Source organism: Wolffia australiana, chromosome 7 (genome assembly GCF_029677425.1).
Source record: "Wolffia australiana isolate 7733 chromosome 7, ASM2967742v1".
NCBI classification, from domain to species: Eukaryota; Viridiplantae; Streptophyta; class Magnoliopsida; order Alismatales; family Araceae; genus Wolffia; species Wolffia australiana.
In genome coordinates this window covers 1,810,446-1,836,571 of record NC_135841.1, presented here as the reverse complement: position 1 = coordinate 1,836,571, position 26,126 = coordinate 1,810,446, and the positions used below count along the sequence as shown (strand labels likewise).

The following is a 26,126-nucleotide window of genomic DNA, read 5'->3' as shown; positions in this document are numbered from 1 at the left end:
AGAAAACTACTGACTTTTCTCGTAACCATACGTAAACATGCTGTTTGCATTATTTCTTAAAGAAAACATGTTACTTGCTACACTTAAGCCAATCTCATCTGTGCCAAAGCAGTCAATAATCACGCATAAATACAAAAATAAGACGGAAGGAACTCTAAACACTGGAAGTTAAGTAAATTTCAAAGGCTTCGAGAGCAAGTAGATTCATATAGTGGGCACTGCTTGTTCAATTTCTTTGAGAAATTGGTAGGAAGATTCTCTCCAGCGAGGAAATTGCCGACTTTTAATCTCTGGACCATACATAAGTATGTCATTTACTACACCAAATTCAGTTCAATATGAGCCAAAACAAGTCAATATGCCTGGACGATTCAAGAAGAAAAGGAAGGTAAGGGTAAACACTAGAGGCTGAAGTAAAATCTTGAAGATACCCGTAAGACGTTCCCCATTTCTAGCCTATGACAAAGCAAATTATCGTTTTTTAATGCATCAAGGCAATATTTTATTCAAACGTACCATTTTCAGATTGATCTTAAGATTTTTTTCCAGAAAAAATTCATAACCTCAATTTAAAGAAGTCCCAAAGTTAAATTTAAGATTAAATAAGCTTAACAGAAAACGGAGTAATTATTTGTGAGATGATTAAATTACCCATGAAACTGACCATACCTCAAAGAATTCAGCAGTTGAAGCAAGAACGGAGCCCCCAAACCAAACTGCAAACTTCTGAATTGGATGACTGACCACATTGACTTCGACAGGTTGAGACTGAAGCCAGACGAGTCAAGCTTAGGCGTCTCCAAAAAAGAAAATTTAAAAAGGAAATAAACAATTGAATAATCCCAACCTTAATTTCTGTCCCGTGACGGGCATCAGAAGCAAGGCTACGGGCATCGACTATCTTCTTTATATCACGTTGCAATCTCCTGTTGAAGTCTTTGAACATGGTTGACCCTCCCGATAACACGATATTCTGCATGGGGTTTGGAAATTTTAGGAAATCGGAGTACACATGCAAAAATGGGCTGTCTGTGATATAAACCCCCACCCCTGTGAGGGTTATTTCTGACATTTCATATCACTGGGGTCATTGTACAATTTTCTCATTTGTATGCATTTCTAAAAGGGAGAACTCCTCTATTTGGAGAGAGCTCTCAAGGAGGCCTATCGCATTTAAAGGGGAACACAACAAAGGGGAAAAAACCAAAATGACCCCCCTTAGTAGGACGAAATGACAGAAATACCCCACACAACGCTGGGATTTATATCACACTGATACCATCACATTTCCTTCTGATAAAACCTTGTAGAGAGCCCGCCTTGTGTCGATTGGGGCTGACTGGATGCAGTTATCAACAACTAGAGGCAGGGGCGTAGTAAATTCATCACTAAAAATCTCAGGGTTAAAGAAAATCTGCAAAATGTAGGATGAAAATTCATGTCAGACCTGACGTCAATTTTTTTACAAATAACCAATACTTGCACTTTTAAGAAGCGAAAAGATATTAAACTATGTGAGAAAAAGAATAAAATAGAATATATAGGTGCGAATCACGTTCCTGTGTATTCATTCAAAGGCGGATTGCTATGTAATATGAAGAAAGAGTCCACATCCGATAGGAACGACAGACCGGAGATGAACATCCATAAATTTCTGCATAAATTAATTAATTATAGCATATAGCTAATGAGAAACGCTTCCAAGCTGTCCAAAGAACAGATTAGGATAGACTGAACTCAAAATTAACCAAACAAATAAAAAGTTGATGGCGTCAGCACAGAAAAATTACCCTGCAGCATAGAAATAAAACACTTTTCCCCATGGCTCGCAAGCAGAGCATGACAACTTTATGCACGAAATTTCAGTGGTGTGTTGCTATTTTACATATATACTCTTCATATTTCTGTCAACTTTTAAAAATAATTTACCCGTTTCTTTTACGGATCTAATAAGTTGGACATTTTTTTTTTGAATTAAATAAGTTGGACATTTGTTTCTTCTTTTCATCCCCTCTTCTTTCCCTGCCATGGAAATTTCTTCCTTCGTCTCAAGATTCAACATGCTTCATGAAATGATTTGTTTTGGGAGAAGGTTCTGTCGGATTGGTAGATGGCCAACCTTTCCACTATCAAACCCTTGTAGACAAGAGGAGAGATCGAGAGACCCAAGAGACGAAAATCAGAAAACACTATTTCTTGATTACTTCTAAATGAGTTCCCGTGTACCCCTTTGACAAGGTACATGTAACAGTGACCTATAAAAAGAAATAACAAAAGATGAAATGACAATAGAGGAAATGTCAAATAAAGGAAATAATTAGCCGGCAGGTTCCATTTAAGTATGAGCTGAACGATTTGCCTATTTAACTAAGTTATTAGAAACAGATTATGACAGTCAAAAAACAAGAATGGTGAGACTTTCAAGAGAGATAACGGAAAACCATCAAGTCCCAAAATAGCAGACCATTTTACTAAAAATTCAAGTATCAAAAACATTTGCATAGAAACAATAAGCAAGAACCGGGAAAATAATGAAGTGAGAAGCAATGGACCACCTCAGGGCCAAGGAACCTCTCATAGCCAATGTCACAGGAATATGGTGCTCCTGTTTTTGGTTTTACGCCAGTCCATTGTTTAATGTATTTAGATGGTTCTTTGTCATATCTCGTAAACTCCTGCAAAGACAAACCAAGATTAATGAAGCTTCTTTCCTAGCCTATAGATATGAGTGTCACCATAATGAAGGATTCTGAATGCAGTTTGGAGACCATATTGTGTTCTATGGCAGTGGGGGTCTTGCCCTGCTGCCCTAGCTTTTTTCTTCTATCTCCATTTTCCCAAAATTGAACAAAATGCTAACCAGAAAAGGAATTAAATGAACTCAAAATTTAAAGAAATTTACATTTCTGTTAATGTCAACGCTACCTTTACAATGTCAGAACACGTGTAACAGTACATCTCCTTAACCTTTCGCGCCACGTCAAAAGAAAATTCTGGGGGCACGTGCTCTCCTCGTTCCTGTAAGAAGCATGCAGTCCTGAGGATTTTGGGATTCAGTAAATTCACGTTTCAAAGAGTAAAACAAATTGAATACTGGTCACTAAATTTGACACAGTAATGGAATGCCAGTCCCTTTCAAACCATCCAAATAAATGAGATTTTCCATTATCCAATAACAGCCGGGGGAAAAACTGATGAAAACTGTCATACAAAAGAAGATTGGTTGTGCCCTAAAAATTTGTGTCAGCCGAGATAGTCTATCTTTATTCTACGTCTTTCTATTTCTTGTTAGCCCAAATTCGTTTTTTTTGCTATTTCTATTTCCTTTTCTTGCTATTTCCTATTTCCAGACATATGGGCCTCGCTGTTAGCCCAAATTCGTGTATCCATGACCTGGTATTTGAACCAGGAATGTAAATGTAATGGGGGTGCTACTGTTGTTCAATCCCGCTACCCTTAGGGTTTCTGGCAAGAGTGACCAGGGGATAGCTATTCCATTGGTGAACATGGTATAAGAGCATTTTGGAGGCTACATCTTCCAGCGAAGAACGTTCGAAGAGTCCTCATTCTTGGTCTGCGATCTAGGTCGACATCCAGAGGCTGCTCTGGGCTAGTCGTACTCATTTTTTTTCATGACAGGATATTGCAATCGCTGTGCTAGTGTTGGTGCTTGTTTCTCAGGAGCTGCATCGTGCTGCATTGGAATCGTGGTGTTTGTTCTTGCCTGTGGTGCTCGTCAGCTCAGTTAATGATCATATTACTCGTCTTGTTCGTCAGCAGAACCGAGAAGTCTGAGTTGTCATTGCAAGAAGTTGTTGTCATTATCGTGCTCGTCAGTTACTGACAGTATTGCAGACCGTATTCTACACCAGTCTTGTTGTCATTGCCTCGCCAGAAGCTGACCAGTTATTGAATCAAGAATTTGAAGGTAATGGAAAAGGAGAAGTCTGAGTCTTATGATATCCAATCTGCTCAGCAGGAACATGAGATATCTGCTCTAATTAGTCATCGGATACCGGAATTCATGAAGTATACTGAGTTGAATCTTCTACATTGGAGTAAGTTTGTTGAAATGGTGCTTGAAGGGAGAAGACTGTATCATCATTTGATTGCGGAGGTACCGCCAACCAGTCCCCACTATGCAGCGTGGAAAGCAGAAGATGACACCGTCAAAACATGGCTTCTTCACAGCATGCAAGGAAATCTCATTCCTAAGTATCTCCTGCTTTCTACTGCAAAGCAAATCTGGGATAAAATCCACAAAAGCTGTCTACAAACGAACATGTTTTTTTTTTGAACTATAACTAGGGATGAACACCCGATGAATCGGTGACCCTTCCATTTGGACCATAGAGGCCCGATACACTCCTTTCAGTCATCTTCAATATCTCCCTACACCTCCTGTCGCATGGGATGACCATGCTGCCATAATTCCTTCTGCTTCATGTATTGCTCCATCTGTAGAAGCCCTTCTTCCTCGGAACACCACCTCGTTTCTATGTAACCAAATGACCCATTACACCGCTAGAGATCGGCTCCCGTCCTTGTTTCCTCTACCCGCGCAATTCTGTGCCGAGTCCCAAAAAGCCACTTCAGATGTCACCTTCAACCTTAGAAGTGGCTGGCTGGCCCAAACCGTGCAAGCAAAGGAGCATTCAAAGAAGAGGTGGTTGAAATCTTCCTCCCGTTCATACATAGCACGCATTGTGGTGAAGTATCTGGGTATAGCCTTTTGCGAAAGACTCTGGTCATTAATTTTTTCCTTGCTAGCAGCCATCCAAAAAATCTTGCCTTCAATGGGACTCTGCATCGCCATATGAACCTGCATGCACTGACTAGTGCCCTGTCATCCTCTTGCCCCTGTCAGATCATCGTATAAGCCTTTCGAACCAAAAAGGGGCCATTTGTTCACTCCCACCTGTCCTTTTCTCCATCCTCTGGTCTTAACTGTAATATGGATTGCTGCATATTGATGAGCTCGGACACACGCTGGTCAGATAAGGCCCCATGTATGATCGGGTTCCACGCTCCCTCCCAGCAGTTACACACATGGGCATCTTGCTCCTGGGCAAGAGCATACAGTCTGGGGAATATCTCACAAAGAATACCCCGTGGCGACCATGCGTCTCTCCAATATCGGAATGCCGTCCCATCGCCTAACTTGGCCGAGAAAAACGAATAATGATTGGCGTTTCTATGAAATAGTAACCAAAGCAGTGCTTCTTCAACAAGGAGATAAAACTGTCCAGGAGTATGTATGTGAGCTTCAAGCACTATGGGATGAGATGGATCTTTACAGGCCTACTGCGGAGACTGATTGTCCTTGCCGGCATTATATTATGAAAGACCGTCTGTATAAGTTTCTTATGGAGTTGAATGCAGATTATGAATCATGGCGGCGTAAAATTCTCAACAGGGAGAAAGTTCCAATGTTGGAGCAAGCTATACAACTTGCTCTTGAAGAAGAATGTTGTATCAAACCATCTCATGTCTCAACTGGGGAAGTTGGCACTGGCTTTATGGCCAATACCAAAAAACAGTCTTCCAAGTCTTATTCACGTGAAGCAAATGACCAGACATCCAAGTCTTATTCAGGAAAGCCTACTTGGCAAGCCCGTGAACCGTGGGTATGTTTGTACTGTAAAAGGAAGGTTCACAAGAAGGAAAACTGTTGGGGCCTACATGGTCGACAACCCAAACAGACCCAAGCTCATGTTGCAAAAGCACACGAGAATTCTCTTGCACCCAAGGAGACAGCAACAGGAGAGCACATCCATGCGAGTGGAGATGATGGCTCTCATATTACTCTTAATGACTTCTACACAATCAAGGAGGAGCTGGAAAGGTTGAAGAATATGGTTTGTCCGGCAAGTACTTCAATGACATGCACTGGTGAGCATTCTTTTCTTGTTGCCCATAGTTCGCATCAATCTACAGAGTGGATAATTGATTCTGGAGTGACTGACCATATGACACCTTTCGTCTCAAAATTTGTGGAGCACTCTGCATGTTCTGGCTGTCATCATGTATTGACAGCAGGAGGAGAGACTCTCCCAGTTACCGGCACTGGAACAGTTAAGATCAAGGGTCTAGGACTCCTAAAGAATGTCTTGCATGTTCCTATGCTTAAAGCCCACTTAATTTCTCCTCAAAAGTTGGTTAAAGATTCTTCACTCAGTCTAACACTTGACTACTCTGGATGTTGTATATTACAAGAAGTTGAACCGAAGAACTGGACCAATTGAGGAGAAGAATGGCTTGCTGAACGTGAACAATGGTGCTGCTGTGTTGCTGATGGCGGAGGGAGGAAGTACCCCTGAAGAAGATAGTCTTCCAATAGTAGAGAAAATCAAACTCTTTCATTCTCGTTTGGGACATCCGTCATTTGAACTCTTGGGAAGAATGTTCCCTATGTTTGCTCGTAATGTGGATCTATCCAGTCTTATATGTGATTCCTGTCAGTATGCTAAACATAGAAGAATCTCCTTTAAGGGCAGGAGAAGTACTAATCCTTTAAATCTTGTGCATAGCGATGTATGGGGACCGTGTATCACTCCATCATTAAATGGAGCTAGATGGTTCCTAATATTGGTAGATGACGGTACTCGTCTGACATGGGTTTATCTTCTAAAATACAAGTCTGAGGTTGCTGATATTGTAAACAAGAAAAGAACAATTCTTGATAGCAAATGAAAGAGATTACAGGGTTTTATAGGAAGCCCTAATGGGCTGACTAGAGAGGGCCCTTAATGGGCTAACAAGAGAGAGAAAATAAAGACATGTAATACCCAGATCAACACTCCCCCTCAAGCTGGAGCGTGGATGTTATCCACACCCAGCTTGGAACAGAGCTCCTCAAACCTAGGGGCATGAAGCCCTTTGGTGAAGATATCTGCAAGCTGTTCACCGGACGGAACATAAGGCGTGCAAAAATCTCCCGATTCAAGCTTCTCTTTGATGAAATGGCGATCGATCTCAATGTGCTTTGTACGGTCATGCTGAACGGGGTCATGAGCAATGCTAATCGCCGATTTGTTGTCGCAGAACAGCTGGACAGGAGAGGGAACTGGACACCGTAGCTCACGAAGAAGCTGGGTAATCCAAAGTGCTTCACACAGACCATGCGCAAGGGCACGGAACTCCGCTTCAGCACTTGATCGAGAGACCACTTTCTGCTTCTTGCTCCTCCAAGTAATCAGATTGCTGCCCAAGAAGGTGCAATACCCAGATGTGGACCGACGATCAACCACAGAGCCGGCATAATCTGCATCGGTGTAGACTTCAAGACGCAGGCCGGTATGGCGACGAAACAATAATCCACGGCCAATGGTGCCCTTCAGGAAACGGAGGAGACGATGAGCAGCATGAAAATGGCTCATGCGAGTCTGCATGAACTGACTCAGAACACCCACTGAATATGCAATGTCCGGGCGAGTGTGGGTGAGATAAAGCAGTTTTCCCACAAGTCTTCTATATGGGCCAGGCTCAGCAAGCTCCTCATCCGCATCGGCACCAAGTCGATGGTTCGCATCAATCGGTGTCGAAGCAGGCTTGGCGTCCTCCTTTCCAAGCTCACAGAGAAGGTCCACCGTATACTTTCTCTGACAAATAAAGATCCCGCTGGAAGAATAGGCCACCTCTATGCCAAGAAAGTACCTCAACGGGCCAAGATGGCGAATAGCAAATTCCGACGAGAGATACATAGCCAGCTCAGTAATGGTCGTCGTATCATCACTCGGAATAATGATGTCATCCACGTACACAAGAAGAATAGCAACTCCCCCTGACGTGGAATGGCGGTAGAAAAGGGTGTGATCACCATTACACTGACGGTATCCACGACGCTGCATGGCCGTCGTGAAACGACCAAACCAGGCACGAGGAGATTGCTTCAAGCCATATAATGCTTTCTTCAGGCGACAGACAACAGACTGCGGAGACGATGGCACTAAGGAAGTGTAGCCAGGAGGTAATGCCATGTAGATCTCCTCAGTCAACTCTCCATGCAGAAAAGCATTCTTCACATCATATTGTTGCAAAATCCAGCCCCGATCCGCAGCAAGGGCCAATAAGATCCGCACAGTATTCAGCTTGGCGACGGGAGCAAAGGCCTCCTGATAATCAATGCCATGTTTCTGAGTGAACCCTTGTGCCACAATCCGGGCTTTGTGGCGCTCAATAGAACCGTCAGAATTATGCTTCACAGCATACACCCAACGGCTACCCACGAGATGCTTCCCGGCCGGTAGAGGAACCAGATCCCACGTTTCATTGTGAGCAAGAGCCTGAAGTTCTTCCGCCATGGCCTGACGCCAATGCGGAAATGAAAGGGCAATGTCCACCGTCTTGGGAAGGGAAGTGGCATCAAGGGAGGTGAGAAGGGCAAGATAAGAGGGTGAGAGGCGATGAGAGGAGATAGATTCCGCCAACGGATAGAGGGGAGAGGAACGGGAAGAGGGCAGCACGGCTAATGAGGAGGTGGCAGGAGGGGTGGAGGTTGAGGTAGATGGGGCAGCAGGAGACGAAGAAGGAAGCCGAGGCTTGCGACGAGCAAGGGTAATACCATACCGTTTTTCAGGCGGGCAGCGACGGATAGGGAGCGGAGGAATCGAAGACGGTGCAGCAGAAGGGTCGAGCGTAGGAGCAGATACTGGAGGAGGCTCCACAGGAGGGACTGAGACGGCGGCTGGAGGCGGGTCGGGAGGCACAATTGCTGGAGGAGCAACAGGCGGAGACACGTCGGGCGGGGCCGGTGAAGAGGGACGAGGGACGAGGATGAGGAATTCGAGTGGATCGGAGGGAGATGGGGACGATGAGGGTTCAGGAGAGGAGGAGGAATAGTAGGGAAGCAATTCATCAAACGTGGCATCTTTGGTGACGACGAACCGACGAGAGGGTGGATGATAGCATAAATAGCCTTTTTGGGTGGAAGAATAGCCAACAAACACACACTTGATAGCACGGGGATCCAGTTTATCACGACCAAGTTGGTGGTTGGGCGCATAGCATACACATCCAAATACACGAGGAGTAAGATGAGTTCGGAGAGAGAGAGTTGGAAAGGAATGCTGAAGACGGTCAATGGGAGTGGAGTAGTCAAGCACTCGAGATGGAAGGCGATTAAGAAGATGGATGGCGGTGGAGACGGCTTCCCCCCAAAAATAGTTGGGCACATGCATATGGAAGAGAAGGCTCCGAGTCATTTCAAAGATGTGACGGAATTTTCTTTCGGCAACGCCATTTTGCTGTGGTGTATAGGGACAAGAAGTTTCATGGATAATGCCTTTGTCTTGGAAGCAGGTGCTTAATGTGATGTTAACGTAGTCTTTAGCATTGTCGGAGCGGAAGCGACGAATGGATATAGAGAATTGAGTTTGGATAAGGGAGTAAAATTGAGGAATGACACGAGATATCTCCGATTTGTTCTTCAAGAAATATGCCCACGTGAATCAAGTAGCGTCGTCAATAAAGATGCATAACCACGGAGAACCGGAAGTACTATGAATAGGGGAAGGCCCCCACACATCGGTGTGAATAAGGGAGAATGGGGTCGAAGAATGAGAAGACGAGATAGGATACGTGGTACGATGATGTTTGGCAATTCGACAAGCAGTACAAACAAAACGATCCACACAATGGCCTTGAAAGAGTTTAGGAAAGAGACGATAAAGAGTAGCAAAAGAAGGATGGCCGAGACGTCGATGAAGACGCCACAAACGCTCGTGGGAAGCCGAAAGGGAAACTGCCGCAGCAGCAAAAGCAAGAGAACTCGAACAAGGACGAACAAGATAGAGCCCCTCATGCTCCTCAGCAATGGAAATCGTCCTCCCCGACACCTTATCACGATAAAAACATGAATTAGGAGAGAAGGTAAGGTCTTGTTTCAAGTCGCGAACAAGGCTAGATAGGGAGAGAAGATGATGAGTAAGGCGAGGAACATGAAGAACTTTAGATAGATGCATAGAAGAGGAAAGGGCCACACGACCAATACCCGCCACGGTGAGAAGATCGCCGGAGGCTGTTTTAACTTTGGAGGAGCCAGAAACGGGTGCATAAGTTTGAAAGGCTCGAGGATTTGGGGTCATGTGGGCGGTGGCACCGGAATTAAGAAGCCAAGTGGAAGAGGAAAAAGAATGGCCAGGAGGGGATGTAGGTGTGGGAAGACTGGTGGACATACCTGCGTGGGCCAAGGAGCATGAGCCCACGACTGGAGGATCAAGCAAGCGGCGTAGACGCTCCATCTCTTCCGGAGTGAAGCTAGCGGGCGAGGCACTAGTCGGGAGAAGACCGTACAGCATAGGCACTTGACCTGGGGGGGGCGCGGACGAGGCGGCTGCAGCAAGGTTGCTCGGTTGTGCGCGTTTCCGTTGAAGCTTGTAGCACGTCTCCTTAGAGTGACCTCGCTTCTTGCAGTAATTGCAAAACAGCGAAGGATCACCCTTTGGAGAATCCTCCGTCCGAGCCGTCGGACCACGTGGCAAAGAGCCGGGTGGTGGAGTCGACGATGGGCGTGCAGACGAAGAGGAATGAGCTACAAGTGCCGAAGCCGAGTTCTGGGCCTGCTGAAAGCGGGATTTGTTCAACCCGCACACTGTGGAGCGCATCCTTGAAGGTAGGACCAGTCTCCCGATGAATAAGCTGAGCCCGTACAACTTCATATTCCGGGTTCAGTCCCATAAGAAACTGGAAAACCCGAAGTTGAAGAGTATATTGGCGGTCCACCGAATGGGGGTCGGGCGGCATGTAGTAGTCAATTTCATTCCACAACGAAATGAGCTCCGTACTGTACTCCATGATAGACCGGTCCCCTTGACGCAGGTTAGCGGCCCGATGTACCAATGCGTGCAGTCGCAATGTTGTGCTTCTTGGAGTGGCTCTCAAGTGCTGCTTCCCAGACCGCCCGAGCCGACTCTAGAGACATGAATTCACCTTTAACACTAGGTGAAATACTGTCCAAGAGCCAACGATGAACTACCCCCTCAACGTCCAGCCAATCATAATACTTGGGATCGGTCCGGGAAGGTCCGTCTTCTAGAAGATGGCGCATGAGACGCCCTTTTAAAGTTGTCTGGACGTACTGGCGCCATTGCAGGAGATTGAATCCAGTAAACATACCATCCGGAGGCATCCGAGGCAAAGAGGATGGTCCAAAGGAGGACGACCAATTCCCGGGCTCGAGAGGCACCGCAGATGCATGTGGCGTAGATACCGGCGTCGAGTCTGGCGTGACAGTAGAGGTCTGGGCTTCAACCGGGTTCGTCATGATGAAAGCAAAGTAGACCACAGTCAGAAGGCGCCGGAACGACGAGAAGCCGGGACTGCAGGCGCCGAGACGTCGGGCGCCGGGACGGTGGGAGCCAGGACGGCGGGTGCCGGGACGTCGGGCGCCGAGACGTCGGGCGCCGGGATGGCGAGCGCTGGGACGGCGGGAGCCGGGACGGCGGGCGCCGGGACGACAGTCGCCGGGACAGCAGCGCGGGGCGTTGGTCGCCGGCGCGCGAGCCGGGCGGCGCGAGCCGAGGGCGCGAGCCGAGGCGGCGCGGGCCGGGACGACGGGCGCCGGAGCGGAAGACGCTGGGACGGTGGACGTCAGAACGGCGAGCGCCTGGGAGGCCCGGAGCGAGACGGCGAGAGACCGGAGCGCGAGATCAGGCGGTCGTGAGAACCGCCGAAGATCGGAGCGCAAGGTCGAGCCCAGGAAACCCAGATTAGGGTTAGGGTTAGGGCTCTGATACCATGTAAACAAGAAAAGAACAATTCTTGATCGCAAATGAAAGAGATTATAGGGTTTTATAGGAAGCCCTAATGGGCTGACTAGAGAGGGCCCTTAATGGGCTAACAAGAGAGAGAAAATAAAGACATGTAATACTCAGATCAACAGATATAATTAAATGTTTTGTTGCTCTGGTGAAGACACAGTATGGTGTACTGGTCAAGAAATTCAGGTTAGATAATGCCAAGGATTACTTTAATACAACACTACGTGAATATTTTCAGAATAATGGTAATATCCACGAGTCGTCATGTGTTAATACACCACAGCAGAATGGTGTCGCACAAAGGAAGATTGGACATATTGTAGAAACAACTAGAGCTTTGCTCATTCATCAGAGAGTACACAAGATTCTCTGGGGAGAAGCCTTGTTGACTGCTACGCATTTGATTAATAGTCTGCCATCTGAAATATTGGGTTATGAGAGTCCATTAGACCTTATGAATCATTTCTTCCCTCAGGTAAAACTGAGAACAGTCTTGAAGCCACGCACTTTTGGATGCACAGTCTTTGTTCACATCCATAATCCTACCGACAAACTCAGCCCAAAGGCTCTCAAATGTGTGTTCATTGGGTATACACCAACTCAAAAGGGTTATATGTGCTACCATCCGCCATCCAAGAAAATATTTATTTCCCTAGATGTCACATTCAATGAATCTGAAATATATTATGGGGCATCTGGGGACACATCTGGTGAAAACTAACTTGAATCCAGAGTACAAGACGATGGGAGAATTGAATTTCCAGTTATGAAGTTACCACCAATTACAGGGGAAGTCGATATAGAACAATCTGACAGCCAAGTACAGACGACAGAAGCTGGAGACCCGGTGTCCATGCAGCCAAATACAAGTGATAACACTGCTGAGAGAGCACAGGATAACACTGAAATGCCACTGCTACAAACTGAGATTGAAGAAACACAAAATATTTTGACAGATGGAGTACTGCCCGAAATTGACCAAGGGTGGCTGATTGCCTTAAGAAAGGGGAAGAGAAAGAGTACTCAGTTTCCTCTATACCTGATGTCACAGTTTGTTCAATATTCACATCTCTCTCCCGGATACCAAGCATTTCTTGCAGGAATTGGTGGAACTTCTACACCTAAGACAGTGGATGAAGCCATGAGGAGTCCACAGTGGAAAGAAGCTATGGATATGGAGATGAATGGACTGATCAAGAATAACACATGGGAAGTTGCTACCTTACCACCTGGAAAAAAGGCAGTAGGATGCAGGTGGATATATACCATTAAATACAGAGCTGATACAAAGTGCTGATACAAATCCCCAAATGCAGGTGGATATATACATTGGAAAGATTTTTTTTGAAAGAAAGTACATTGGAAAGATACAAAGTGCCATTGGTTGCGAAGGAATATACTCAGTCATATGGGATTGACTATAATGAAACATTTGCTCCAGTCGCAAAACTGAGCACGATACATATTTTGATTGCAGTGGCAGCTAACTTGAATTGGAAACTTTATCAGTTTGATGTTAAGAACACATTTCTTCACGGAGATTTAGATGAGGAGATCTATATGGATCTACCTCCTGGATATTATCAGTCTGACTGCAAGGGCCAAGTATGCAAACTAAAAAGGGCATTGTATGGCTTAAAACAGTTGATGAGATCATGGTTTGGAAAGTTCTCCCAAGCTATAAAAGGTATGGGATATCAACCCAGTAATGGAGATCATACTTTGTCCGTAAAAACAAATGTGACTGGAAAGGTAGCTGTCTTGCTTGTATATGTAGATGACATTGTTGTTTCTGGTAACGATGCAGAAGAAACTTTTATTCTAGGTCAGAGACTTTCTCAAATCTTTGACATAAAATCCCTGGGCTTGCTATGTCATTTCTGGGAATTGAAGTTGCTTATTCCCCTAGTGGCATTTTCAGTTCTCAGAGAAAATATATACTTGATATTTTGAAGGAAATGGGCATGAGTAACTGTAAACCATCACCAGTAACCATTGATGCAAATTTGAAACTTGGGTTCTGTGAAGAAGCGCCATTAGTTGATCGAAGTCAGTATCAAAAGTTGATTGGCAAACTTATATACCTTCAACATTCTAGACCAGATAATGCATTTACAGTGGGACGGCTAAGCAAGTTTATGCATCATCCCAGAGAACCTCATATGCAGGCTGCAGTTAAGGTACTTGCATATTTGAAGGGTATGGCTGGACATGGTCTAGTGTTTCGAAGAGGGAAACCACTGGTACTGGAGGCATACACTGATACAGACTATGGTGGATCTGTCCTAGATCGTCGGTCAACGACCGGATATTGTACCTTTGTGGGGGGGAAGCCTAATCACCTGGCAAAGCAAGAAGCAAAAGGTGGTATCACGGTCAAGTGCTGATGTGGAATTTAGAGCAGTTAGGGAATTTGTGAAATTCTGTGTATCCGAGGTATTCTACTGGATCTCAAAATACCCCAAGAAGTCCCACGGTATTATATTGTGACAGTAAATCGGCCATTGATACTGCTCACAATCCAATTCAGCATGACAGAACAGAGCATGTCGAGATAGACAGACACTTTATCCATGAGAAGATCGATGCCAAAATGATCCAAATGAAATATATTCGGTCAGCTCATCAGGTGGCTGATCTACTTACCAAAGGAGTTCCTGGAGAAGTATTTCATCGGCTGTATTCCAAGCTGGGGATACAAAATATCTACCTACCATCTTGAGGGAGGGTGTCAGCCGAGATAATCTATCTTTATTCTACATCTTTCTAATTCTTGTTATTTCCTTTTTGCTATTTCCTAGCTGTTAGCCCAAATTCGTGTATCCATGACCTGGTATTTAAACCAGGAATGTAAATGTAATGGGGGTGTTGCTGTTGTTCAATCCCGCTACCCTTAGGGTTTCTGGCAAGAGTGACCAGGGGATAGCTATTCCATTGGTGAACAATTAGTTCCATGAAACTTATGGTAAATTTATTGCAGCACTTCTCTGCAAAAAGCTTGTTGATGAAATAAGCCTTTAGCGGCTTTTTTTTGAAAGAAAGAAAGGGGAGATCACACAAAGTCTGTGACCCTCCCAATGAGATAATAAATATATAATTGTTAAGTACACTTGTGGCCTAAAAGGCAGTCCGGGTCCTTGGCCCTGGCTTTTATACCATGCAGCCATAAAACCTGCAGCTGTTTGTACCACAGCGTCCATCGATGTTTCCCATTCGTTGAAGATGACTTTGTTCCTGTACGGCTATAGTGCCCACAGCACTGCGAAGGGTCAAAGGCAAAGATGTGTGTGTCGCTGAAGTCCCAGTCAAGGCAGTCGTAACCCTTAAATGGCTGTGCTTTATTTATCCACCAAAGATACATGATAATCAATTTATTACGCTTTCCTGTTGGGTTTATGCAAAGAGAATGAAAACAGTTTATTGTTCCAGATACTAAATGATCATTGGTGTGACTAAATAATAGCATTAATTTTGATTGAACTATAGGGGAAAAGGGAAGGAAACATTCCAATCACTTCCTCAACCAAGATGTTGGACTTTAGGGTAATTCTGAAGTCAAATCTAATTTCTTTTTACGCCTGAATCTGATGTCTCTATTCACCCCATTTGTCTTGATATCAATCAAAATTAAGACTTAAGGTTTAATTAAATCAATCTTGATTCATAAAAGTTGGGTAATGATGAATCACCCAAGATATCTGAACAGCAGTACATAAAACCTAATATTGTGTACTGTAGTTGCTTCCATCTATCTAACCAGTCGTTTCCTTCTTTAGTTTGAGGGAAAAATGCATTTCAATTTCCAATAATTAATTAATTGTTGCCTCTCATTAACAAAGCAAATCACAAAACATGTAATATAATGAGAGCTAAAAGGCAGAAGCACTGATGATAACATCTATGAGACAGAAAATGATAGGGAAGTTACCATTTCAACCATTTAAAGAGTAGGAAAAATATCGGAAGATTTTAGCATATTGAGATAGAATGTAAACCAATGAGCCATAAGATACAAAAAAAGATATAAAAAGAATTTGAATCCTTATAATGTAATCGCCTCCTGTAAAGGGTACGAACAAAAGAATAGAGAAGTGCCAAAAATAACAGCATAATGGTCATTTGTATTCAGGGCTTCCTTCTCCTGTTTGAGGAGAGGGTTCCCCTTGTTAAATAGAGTTTGTGTTAGTTTGGGAGAAATAGAGAGATGTTGAGGAGAGGAGAAGCTCCAGCCAAGGGCGGCGCCTCAGACAAAGTCTTGTAGACAAAAAGAACAAAAAACAAAGAAGTGTTCTCTTGACGGCTAGGGCTTGGGGCCTTTTAAGAGGCCCCATTACAAGGTCCCACGTGTGAGTCACTTAAAGGCTCACACGTGGGATTTTACTTAAGTGAAATTCGAATAAAAAAGAAGAACTCCCACGTGGGCCACTTATAGAACGTGGCCCACTCACAATGGAGAAAGAAATAAAGTGAAAAAAGAGAAAGAGAGAGAGAGAGAGAGAGAGAGAGAGAGCCTCGGTTCAACAGTTTGGTTTTACATCTTCAATTTGATGACTCCCAGGGTGGCAGGAGAGACCCTGGCACCCTGCTCTGTCATTCGTAAGCTATCTCCACGCCTATGAACTTCTATAAAAAGAGTATTCTGAACTGATACAAGAATACAGATGTGACTGTGAAGATTGCCAAAAAGCTCTGAATTAGACTAGGATATAGACTATGAATTGCCAGAAAATTTAGTGATAAAGAAACAATATGCTAATAGCAAAACCAGCAGGCAGTAATTGCATAGAAACTACTGAGGTAAACAAAAGTTTAAGACGGGCTCATGTTGATATGAACCTTCCCAAGAGATACTTGAGGACATGTTGATCTCAGGAAGGAGGTACATTCAGCATCCTATTAAAGGGGACACATTGGCCAAGTAAATAAGAGGGGAATAGCCCTCAAGAAGCCATCGACTAAATTTCTTACATGATTGAGTGGGAGCGGGCTGGAGCAGAAGAGACTCTCCAGGATTCCCCAGAGAGGGAGCCAATCCAGCAAGATCTTGGGCTAGGACGAAACTGATCTGGCAGGTTCGGCTACTCAATAGCTCATCAGCTACACACTCTATATCTGTGGTGGCATTCCGTTTTCTTCTTGTAACTGCTTAATCGCTGTGATGTTGATTGAATTTTGGATTTTTATGGTTCCACTGGATGTTGTTTCTCTCTCAAGATTGCGCTAGCTTTGATCGAATCCATGGGGAATTCACATCACACGTTTACAATTTTCCATTACTTAATTAATGCCAAGAAATCAAGAATAAGCAAACACATTTGAAAGGAAGCTGTTCATTCATTACCCGCAATAGCTGTTGAACAAACAAAGTGACATCTTTCCCTGATACAGGTATGGACTTCATGCTGCTTCCGATAACATAACCATCAGCAACTGGAACAACATGTGTGCCCCCATCACCGACGTCAACAATAACTCCGGTCATTTCGCACTGGGAAAGACATGGTATTGAAAATTTTTAAACAATATATTAAAAATATAAGCCAACATTTTGACAAACACGTCCATTCTTCCCACAAATGACGATCAAAGAAATATAATTAATGAATAACATAAGTTTCATGGCTAGTAATTTATGGACAATAATTTTAGACACCACCATGTTTTCTCTTTAAAGAAAAGATTGCACATTATTAAGTTTTAAAACCATTTGGTCCAACGTGTAGAATGGGTTTTCTTGTTCAAGTCAACAAGCAAGTGAAGTCATTTGGATTCACATACACAGATATTGAGTGAATCCCAAGAGATTAATCCTACATTAAAAATGTTTTTTACATATTCAGATATGGTTTCAATCAATCCTCAAAGGCATGGATCCACTATTTTACTCTTGCAGCGAAATTTGTTGGATTTCATCAGAAGAGAGGGAGATCATAAACTCCTTTGGAGCTGATGGTTCACAAGAAATAAATACTCTTGTATGTAATTGTTGGTAACACCAACATGGCTGGTGGTCATGGAAAAGCAATTAAAACCCTCAGCAATCATTCAACCGGTGGATTTGACATTTAGAGACAAGGCAATTATATTTTCTTAGGATAGTTGAAGCATTTGCAGTTGTTTTCACGAGATATGTACTGCAAACATTTGTAAAAATAATCCAGAAATTTAGGATGTCAACAAAGTGAGACAAATATAGACCCCAATGACAAGTTTCCATGAAAAAATCTGAGAAGGAGGGAAATGAAGAGTATCAATGTCTGGTTCTTATCTCTCTAATTTGAGTGGCCTTATAAGCCAATTCATAAACAATCCAGAAGTTACTCTCCAAACACAGCTCATCTTGTTCTTTGATATCTTATGGGAGGTCTGTAATTATGCCAATTGTGCACACTCCTTAAGTAGATTGTGGGTCCATGATCGTGTTAGGATCTCCAACCGATATAGATGATACAGATAAAACAAGGGATTTGCCAAGGAAGGATCAATGGAAAGACGTGTGTTTGGCAGAGGCATTTCAGATTCATAACCTGAGCTGAAAGGGGGTTGTATCCTAGTATTTGAGGAACTGAACGGGGGTGGTCTACAGAGCATGGATAAATGTGGTATTATACCACAAATTAACCCAGAGAAGCCATTGGTGCCAGTGGCTTGGGCCCTTGGAGGTGAAACAGAGCAAGTACGTCTCAGGCAATGGTTGATCTGATCGAATTGACCACTGGTTTAGGGGCGAAACACTTTGCTTTGCTTCAAGTGGATTCCTTGTCAATGGCAGAGCTCTACCTATAAGGTGATGGGGAAGGTATTGTCACAGTCTGTTAAGACTCTGCCGGTCGACAATACCAAGATCGATATGAACAATCTCACAATAGATCCATTCACTCAAGAATCCATGTATTCAAGAAATGGATAGTATCCTTTAACAAAGAGAATACCAGATTGAGAAGCGTAGGGAAAGAAGTGATGAGTTGTAGATTAGATGGCCGACAGATCTCGACCTCTTCTACGGAACACGACGACGTCTGCCGAATCGGAAGCACCGAGCTCTGGAGAATCTCCACTATAGCTTCAAGAATTCCCATCCCATCCTCCTTCATCAGCTGCTCCCTTTTATTATCATCAGCTGCTTCCTCCTCCTAACTGACTTTCCCGCCTTATTTTCAAATTCTCCCCACGTGTGTGTTACTCCGCACGTGCTATATCTTGGACTGGAGCCTTTCTCTTCTTTGATTGATAGGTCTTTAGAAGACGCCTATCACAGTCATAAATAGTGAAGCATGGCATGTCATGCAGGCGTTTGACCTCTTTCACAGAAACCCCGGCAATATATTGAGCAGTGTGTGGGTCTCGATAGACAATAAAGTGGCCATACTTAGTGAGATAATCCACAATAACGAAGATGAGATCAGAGCCTTTTGAGGTTGGGAAACCTTTTGATGAAGTCCATGATGATATCTTCCCAAAGTTGGTCACTAGTTTGTCCTGTATGCATATCTTCGATTGGCTGCATATTCTTCAACCGTGTGCTTCATACCCGTCCAATAAAAGTTATAATAGAGATGCTTGTATGTCCAGAGGCTGCCAGAGTGCCCGCCAAGGGGTCCATTGTGATACTAACCCAGGATACTGGCAATTAAGGCAGAGTATAAGTGGAATGGCTAGGTGGCCTTAGTACTATAAGAAACCTTGCCGAATGGTATAGTGGGTAGAAGTGTCATCACAAGCCTGAAGCAGTTATAAAATAGCACCATTTGAGCATCCTGAAGAACTTCCTCCCGTAACTTGCGGAGATCATATCGGAACAGGTGAACACAAAATAAAGCCTGTAAGTCATCCATGGTAAAACGCAGGAATAATTCAGTTGCACTGTCCTGGCTTGTAGAGGATCTCACAGTCGAAGGCAACCAGGTTAGATGCCCATTTCTGGTATTGCGGACATGTCTGTCACTGATACAGCAAGAATGTAAGGCTGTGGTGATCCATGAAGGTGAATAAGCATTGCACCAATGAATATTGTCACCAGCGGATGACTGTATGGCAATTGCTCTTGAGTTTTCATTCATATGCTGGCATGATGGTGCAGAAATAGTTGCTGGCTGAAGTAGGTGATTGGTTGAATCCATTGGATGAGAACTAATCTGACACTGATTTTTTTGAGAACTAGAACCCTGATCATAATTACGAGAGTTAAGTATGAGAGAGAAAATGAGTGGTTGCTGCCATGGCACAACCTACTAATTTCGCCCCTTTAAGTAGCTTCTTCGTTGACAATTGGCCCATTATCCTCCAATGATATGCCACTCCACTGATGCTACTCACTCTGCGCCATCAACAACACTGTCCACACCTTCACAAGTTCACTTGGTGCCATCACCGATGCAATACATGCCTTCCTGAGCACACTTAGCACCATCACCACCACACAGCCCGTCTCTAAACCATTGCACTACACTCCTTCACCCAGTACACTCTGCACCTTCACAGGTGTTCTCCATGCCTTCACAGGCACTGTCACTGATGCATGTCACACCATACTGCATCCCAAATCATCAGACATTCAACTAGTCCATTTTCAAGTCCTGCATTGTTGATTAAGAAGAAGGATGGTGGGTGGAAGATATGCATTGACTATCGTGCTTTGAACAGAATTACTACACCAAACCGGTTCCCTATTCCAGTAGTGGAGGAATTATTAGAAGAGCTACATGGATCGATGATTTTTACAAGGTTAGACTTAAAATCAGGGTAGTACCAGATTAGAATGTTCGATGATGACATTCCTAAGACAGCGTTCAAGACCCATCAAGGTCATTATGAATTTCTGGTAATGCCTTTTGGCTTATCTACAGCTCCAGTACCTTTCAGGGACTGATGAATTCCATATTCAACCCATATTTGAGGAAGTTTGTGTTGGTGTTTTTTGATGATATACTTATATACAGTAAGTCAGTACCTGACCATGAAACTCATCTAAAATTAGTATTCAAGCTGTTGGAAAAAAATTAGCTATGTGTGAATTCCAAAAAATGTGCATTCCATCAGGACAGAGTTGAATTTCTGGGTCATTGGGTGACGGCCGAGGGGGTATCCACTGCTGCAGGAAAGACAGAGGCTATTCAAAATTGGCCTACTCCTACCAACCTTAAACAGTTGCGGGGATTTTTGGGGTTGACCAATTATTATCGAAGGTTTGTGCGTCACTACTCCAACATAGCTCTCCCTTTAACAATGTTGCTCAATTAAGCATGCATTTCAGTGGACTTCTGAGTCAGATGCAGCATTCTCAAAATTAAAAGAAGCATTGACAACTACACCTATACTCAGTTTGCCGGACTTTACCAAACCATTTATAGTGGAAACAGATGCATCTGGGTATGGAGTAGGAGCTTTACTCATTCAAGAACAACATCCGATAGCATATTTCAGTAAAACTCTATCAGCACAAGCTCAATCCAAATCCACTTATGAAAGAGAATTAAAATAGCTATTGTTGGGGCAATAAATAAGTGGAAGCACTATCTACTCTTTCGAAGGTTTTGTATATTAACAGACCAAGTATCACTCAAATTCCTCACTGATCAACACGATGTGCCTCAACCTTATCACAAATGGGTTTCCAAGCTTTTGGGATATGAATCTGACATTAAGTACAAGACAGGCAAGAGTAACGTGGTGGCAGATGCGTTATCAAGATCTATGGGGGAATTGTCGATAATAGTATATCAGTTACCCACTGGTTAGACAAGACTCGTTTAGAGCAGGAGATTAATCAAGACCCATTACTTTCTGAGATTAAGAAGTCTGTATTAAGCAACAATGGAAGGTGTAAGCACTATTCCATCCATCAAAACATGCTGTTTTATAAATCAAGGCTGGTCATTCCAAAAAATTCACAGTTGGTTACTAATGTGTTACAAGAATTACATGATGCTAAGGTAGGGGGCCATGGAGGTTTCTTGAAAACTTACAAACGGGTTTATCAGCAGTTTTTCTGGCATGGTATGAAAAGTCGAATCAAGACCTATGTATCTTCTTGCCATATATGCCAAACTCACAAGTCTTCAACACTAAATCCAGCGGGATTGCTGTCACCTCTACCCATACCAGACAGAATATGGGAAGACATATCACTAGACTTTATTGAAGGACTACCAAATTCCCATGGATTCAACTCTATTCTGGTGGTAGTAGACAGATTGAGTAAATATGCTCATTTTATTCCAGTCAAACATCCATACTCAGCTTATGATATTGCTATGATATTCATCAAAGAAGTCGTCAAGATACATGGCATACCAAGATCTATTGTATCAGACAGGGGCAGTGTGTTCACTAGTGAGTTATGGAAGGAATTACACAAGATTCAAGGGACTAAATTAGGACTCAGCTCATCGTACCATCCTGAAACCGACGGTCAAACTGAAGTAACAAATAGAAGTCTTGAGTGTTACTTGAGATGGTTTTCATCAGAACAACCAAAACAGTGGGCAAATTGGTTACCGTGGGCTGAGTACAGCTATAATACATCCTTCCACTCAGCCATTCAAATGACCTCCTTCTAGGCAGTCTATGGGCGGGAGCCTCATCTCATTAGATATGGGAGTCCTACTTCTCCTTTGGACTCTCTGGATACTTTCCTCCAAGAGAGGGATCCCATTCTGGATATACTAAAGAAAAACCTGGTTAAGGCACAAAATAGCATGAAGCTCCAATCAGATAAAAATCGGCGTGATGTGGAGTTTGAGGAAGGAGATTCAGTCTATCCGAGGATACGGCCGTATCGCATGAAATCATTAACCAAGAAGCCTCATGAAAAAATCTCACCTCGATACTTCGGTCCCAATAAAATTATAAAAAGATTGGGACCTGTCGTTGATAAACTTGATCTCCCTCCAACATGCAGATTACATCCCGTTTTTCATGTGTCTCAGTTAAAGAAATCTATCGGGAGTAATCAGTCCCTTTTGGATATTCCCTCTAACCTGTCTGAATCTTTGGAATGGCAGGTTTATCTTGAGTGCATCCTCTCTTATCGCTACAACAGAGACGGAATGCAAGTCCTCGTGAAGTGGAAAAATCTTCCAAATTATTGAGCTACGTGGGAAGATGTCAATACTAATGAACGCCAGTTTCCGAGCTTCCCAATTGGTGAGCAATTGGTCTTCAGATGGGGGAGTAATGATAAGTCTCTACCACGAGTATATCAAACCAAGAAGAGGAGAATGGGGAATTCCCATCTCGCGACAAGTGGGGGATGAGTCTACACATGGGGACAATTTGAATAAGAAGCGCGGGAAAAATGCTGGGAGCGGAAGACCATAAATAAAGGGGAAAAAGGAGCTGAAAGTGTCAAGAAGTTGTTAACCGTCTTCGGCAGGTCGTCTGGAGATTCTCCTCGCGCGGTGCTGCCCAATCCGGACAGCACATCTCCCAATCCTCCCTTATTTCGTGTGTACTTCTGGTCTTCATGGAATTCTTCACACTCTCGACGATTGTTATACTAAGTGATTTCTGAGATCAAATGCAAGATTCGCATTTGATCTATTGTGATCTCCGGCTATCATCCTTCTTTCAGGTGCAGGCATGTCAGTTCATCACACTTATTCTATTATCCAGAGTTGCATCAATATATAGATCCGACGGTATTCATAAGGATCTTAACAAAGCCACACCAAGCATATGCACATCTCTTCTGACTACATCAACTGGGCAGCCTCAGAGATTTGTTGGAAGAATGTATGGGAATAGCAGGGTAGATTCCAGATCTATCAACCACTGGACTTCCATAGAACTTTAGAACCATTCCAAAGATTTCAGCCTCTGGACTCCCAAAATAATCTCTATAAATCTTGAGTGATTTGAAGTCCTTGGATAAATGAGCAAATTTAAGCAGATAACCCTGGGTCGTTGAAGAACTGCATTAGCTAAAAGTACATCCACTGGTACCCTTGGAAGATTGGAATGGAGAAAGCAGAAACTAGGTCTGAATGAATAAAATTGTGGATGGCAACCCTTTCAATAAGAAGACGAACTAGCTGACCTTTGATACTGCACAATAATTTGACTAATCCATGGGGAGATGTTGACTGTGAAAGAGATGTGGGCTGTGAATAAGAACCTTCTGGAATTGGATTTTCATCAATCCGCACAAGATTGTCAGTTTCGTCAGGTACATGAGGCTCTTGATCAACATCTAATACCTTAATAATATTTAAATCTCTCCTGCAGCAAGGCCCAGGGGTAAAATGATCGTCACAAAAAAAGCAAAGGCCCTTTGATATGCAATTTTGTAGTTCAGCTGCTGTTAGTTTTATGTTTATTATGTTGATCTTGTGGAGGAGGTTGAGGTGCCTCGACAGGTAGTATTGATAGTGTATCAAAGAGGAAAAGAAAAAAGGCTTCTGACTAACAGAATAAATAAAGGGAAAGCCGTCCACTACATTGCCAAAGGATGATGCTGAAAGCATACAGTTAAAAGCTGAAAGTACAAGTTTTCTGGTTACGTTCCAGAAATAGAAATACTTAAGTTCTAGATATCACGGATAACAAACTTTAAAAAGAGAATAAGACATTACAAATATGTCTATTCCGAATCAGAAGCATTACCAACCTCTGATGTTGTGTACCCAGCAGCAAGAGCCAACACAGGCTGGACTGCAATATACAGCCCAGGAACATTAAATGTTTCAAACATAATTTCTCCAGTATACTCGCGATTTTCTGGCGCAGTGAGAGGGCTTTCTGTTAGAAGAAAATAATGGTCTTCAGGATCACAGCGCAAATAATTAAATATGCATTGTTGCCACACTTTTTCCATTGCGTCCCAGTTTTCAACCTGCGTTGAACTAAAAACAAAATTAGCACTCCAAAAAGTGAAAAAAAAATGATAATTAAATTTAATTCCCTGCCTGGCCACGTTGAATAGGGTAGCTCAGGTTGTAAGTACTACTCGATCGAGCTCGCGAGAGCGCCTCATCCCCAATCACAAAATCAAGATCAGCCATCACGCCTGCACTGTGCTGCACCATCCAATTACCCTTGCTGGAAGCCCTCGATGGATTAAGAAAGGATTCGTTTACAGCCACAACAGTTGGAATTACGAAGCTTGGTTCAACGTTTCCAGCAAATCCCATCTTAGTATATCTGCAGAGGTAGAGAATCATGGTTACAATGGATGTATGATGCTTAACTCGCCGAATTAACCAAGTAATCATTGATTTATGTGCAGGAATAACGAGAAATGAATTGTCTGAGAAGCAAAATTGAGGAGAAAATATCAATTCTTGTTAAGAGGGAACACACGTATGATGCTTAAACTCGATCGACCAGCCAATTACTCATCCAATATTTTGCAAAACTATAAAGAGAAATTGGCCTAATTCGCGCTGAAAGAATCGAATTACAGCAATCGAGAGAAAGTATCAACTATTTGTGATGCTTAACCTCGCTCAAACAGTAAACCAGTGATTCTAATGTGTGAAAATTTATTGATAAAAGTGCAGAAAGAAACGAATTTTACATCTCGGGCAAGGAAAATTCTAAAGAAGCTATCAACTATCGTCTAAGAAAACGCAAATCTAGAAAAGAAACACATGTCCTGAAATCAAAAGATGAAATGATCTTCATTACCCCGTGCCATTGTCAATGACCACCGCAGGCCTAGATGCGGCATCCATCCTTGAATCTGACTATTCTTGAAGACGGAGAAGAAGCTGTTCGAACACGATCTTTACAATTTTTTTTCTGAAATTGAAGGGCAGAAATACCCAGTAACATCAGCTCACTCGTCGGAGATGAAAAGAAGACCCTTTTCCTGATCTTCTAATTCCAGCCCAGCGAGCACCGCGGATGAACAGTTCAGCCAATGAATAGCTCAGGCGACAACATTTGATCCAAAATGCATGGAAATGGAGAGGATGAAAGGTGAAGGTGGCGGTAGAGAAAGAAGAAGATCGCGCTTCCCCCAACAGCAGAAGCCAAGAGCTCTCTCTCTCTCTCTCTATACTCTCTCTCTTTCTCTCTCGCTCTCGCTCCCGCTCTCTCTCTCTTGCTCTCTCCCTCTCTTTCACTCTCGATCTCTCCCTCTCTCCCTCTAATTATGTCTCTCAGAGTTTTTCTCTCTCTCTCTCTTTGTCTCTCTCTCTAACTTCATCTCTGTATCTCTCTCTTTGTCTCTCTGACTATCTCTCTCTCTTTGTCTCTCTGACAATATATCGTTCAATCTCTGGCTCTCTCTCTTTTTCTCTCTCTAACTCTTTCTCTCTGTCTATCGCTCTCTCTGACTCTCTCTGTTTATCTCTCTCTAACTCTTTCTCTCTGTCTATGTCTCTCCCTAACTCTCTGTATGTCTGTAACTCTGTCTTTCTCTCT

The 26,126-nt window shown here is 43.3% G+C and overlaps 1 protein-coding gene across 1 annotated transcript in view; it reads right to left on the bottom strand.

The window, feature by feature from the left end:
- DIS1 (Actin-like ATPase superfamily protein) overlaps positions 1-25,883 on the bottom strand; it is a 34,751-nt gene extending 8,868 nt beyond the window's left edge. Inside the window, exons 1-9 of the mRNA XM_078578422.1 lie at positions 25,386-25,883; positions 24,665-24,899; positions 24,367-24,591; positions 17,101-17,247; positions 2,926-3,018; positions 2,556-2,675; positions 1,304-1,414; positions 848-973; positions 670-768 (exon numbers count right to left, since the gene is read on the bottom strand). Of these exons, the coding sequence (XP_078434548.1) occupies positions 670-768; positions 848-973; positions 1,304-1,414; positions 2,556-2,675; positions 2,926-3,018; positions 17,101-17,247; positions 24,367-24,591; positions 24,665-24,899; positions 25,386-25,432 (1,203 nt within the window). The 5' untranslated portion in view covers positions 25,433-25,883. The remainder of the gene's footprint in view (positions 1-669; positions 769-847; positions 974-1,303; positions 1,415-2,555; positions 2,676-2,925; positions 3,019-17,100; positions 17,248-24,366; positions 24,592-24,664; positions 24,900-25,385) is intronic.
- Positions 25,884-26,126: the final 243 nt, after the last annotated feature.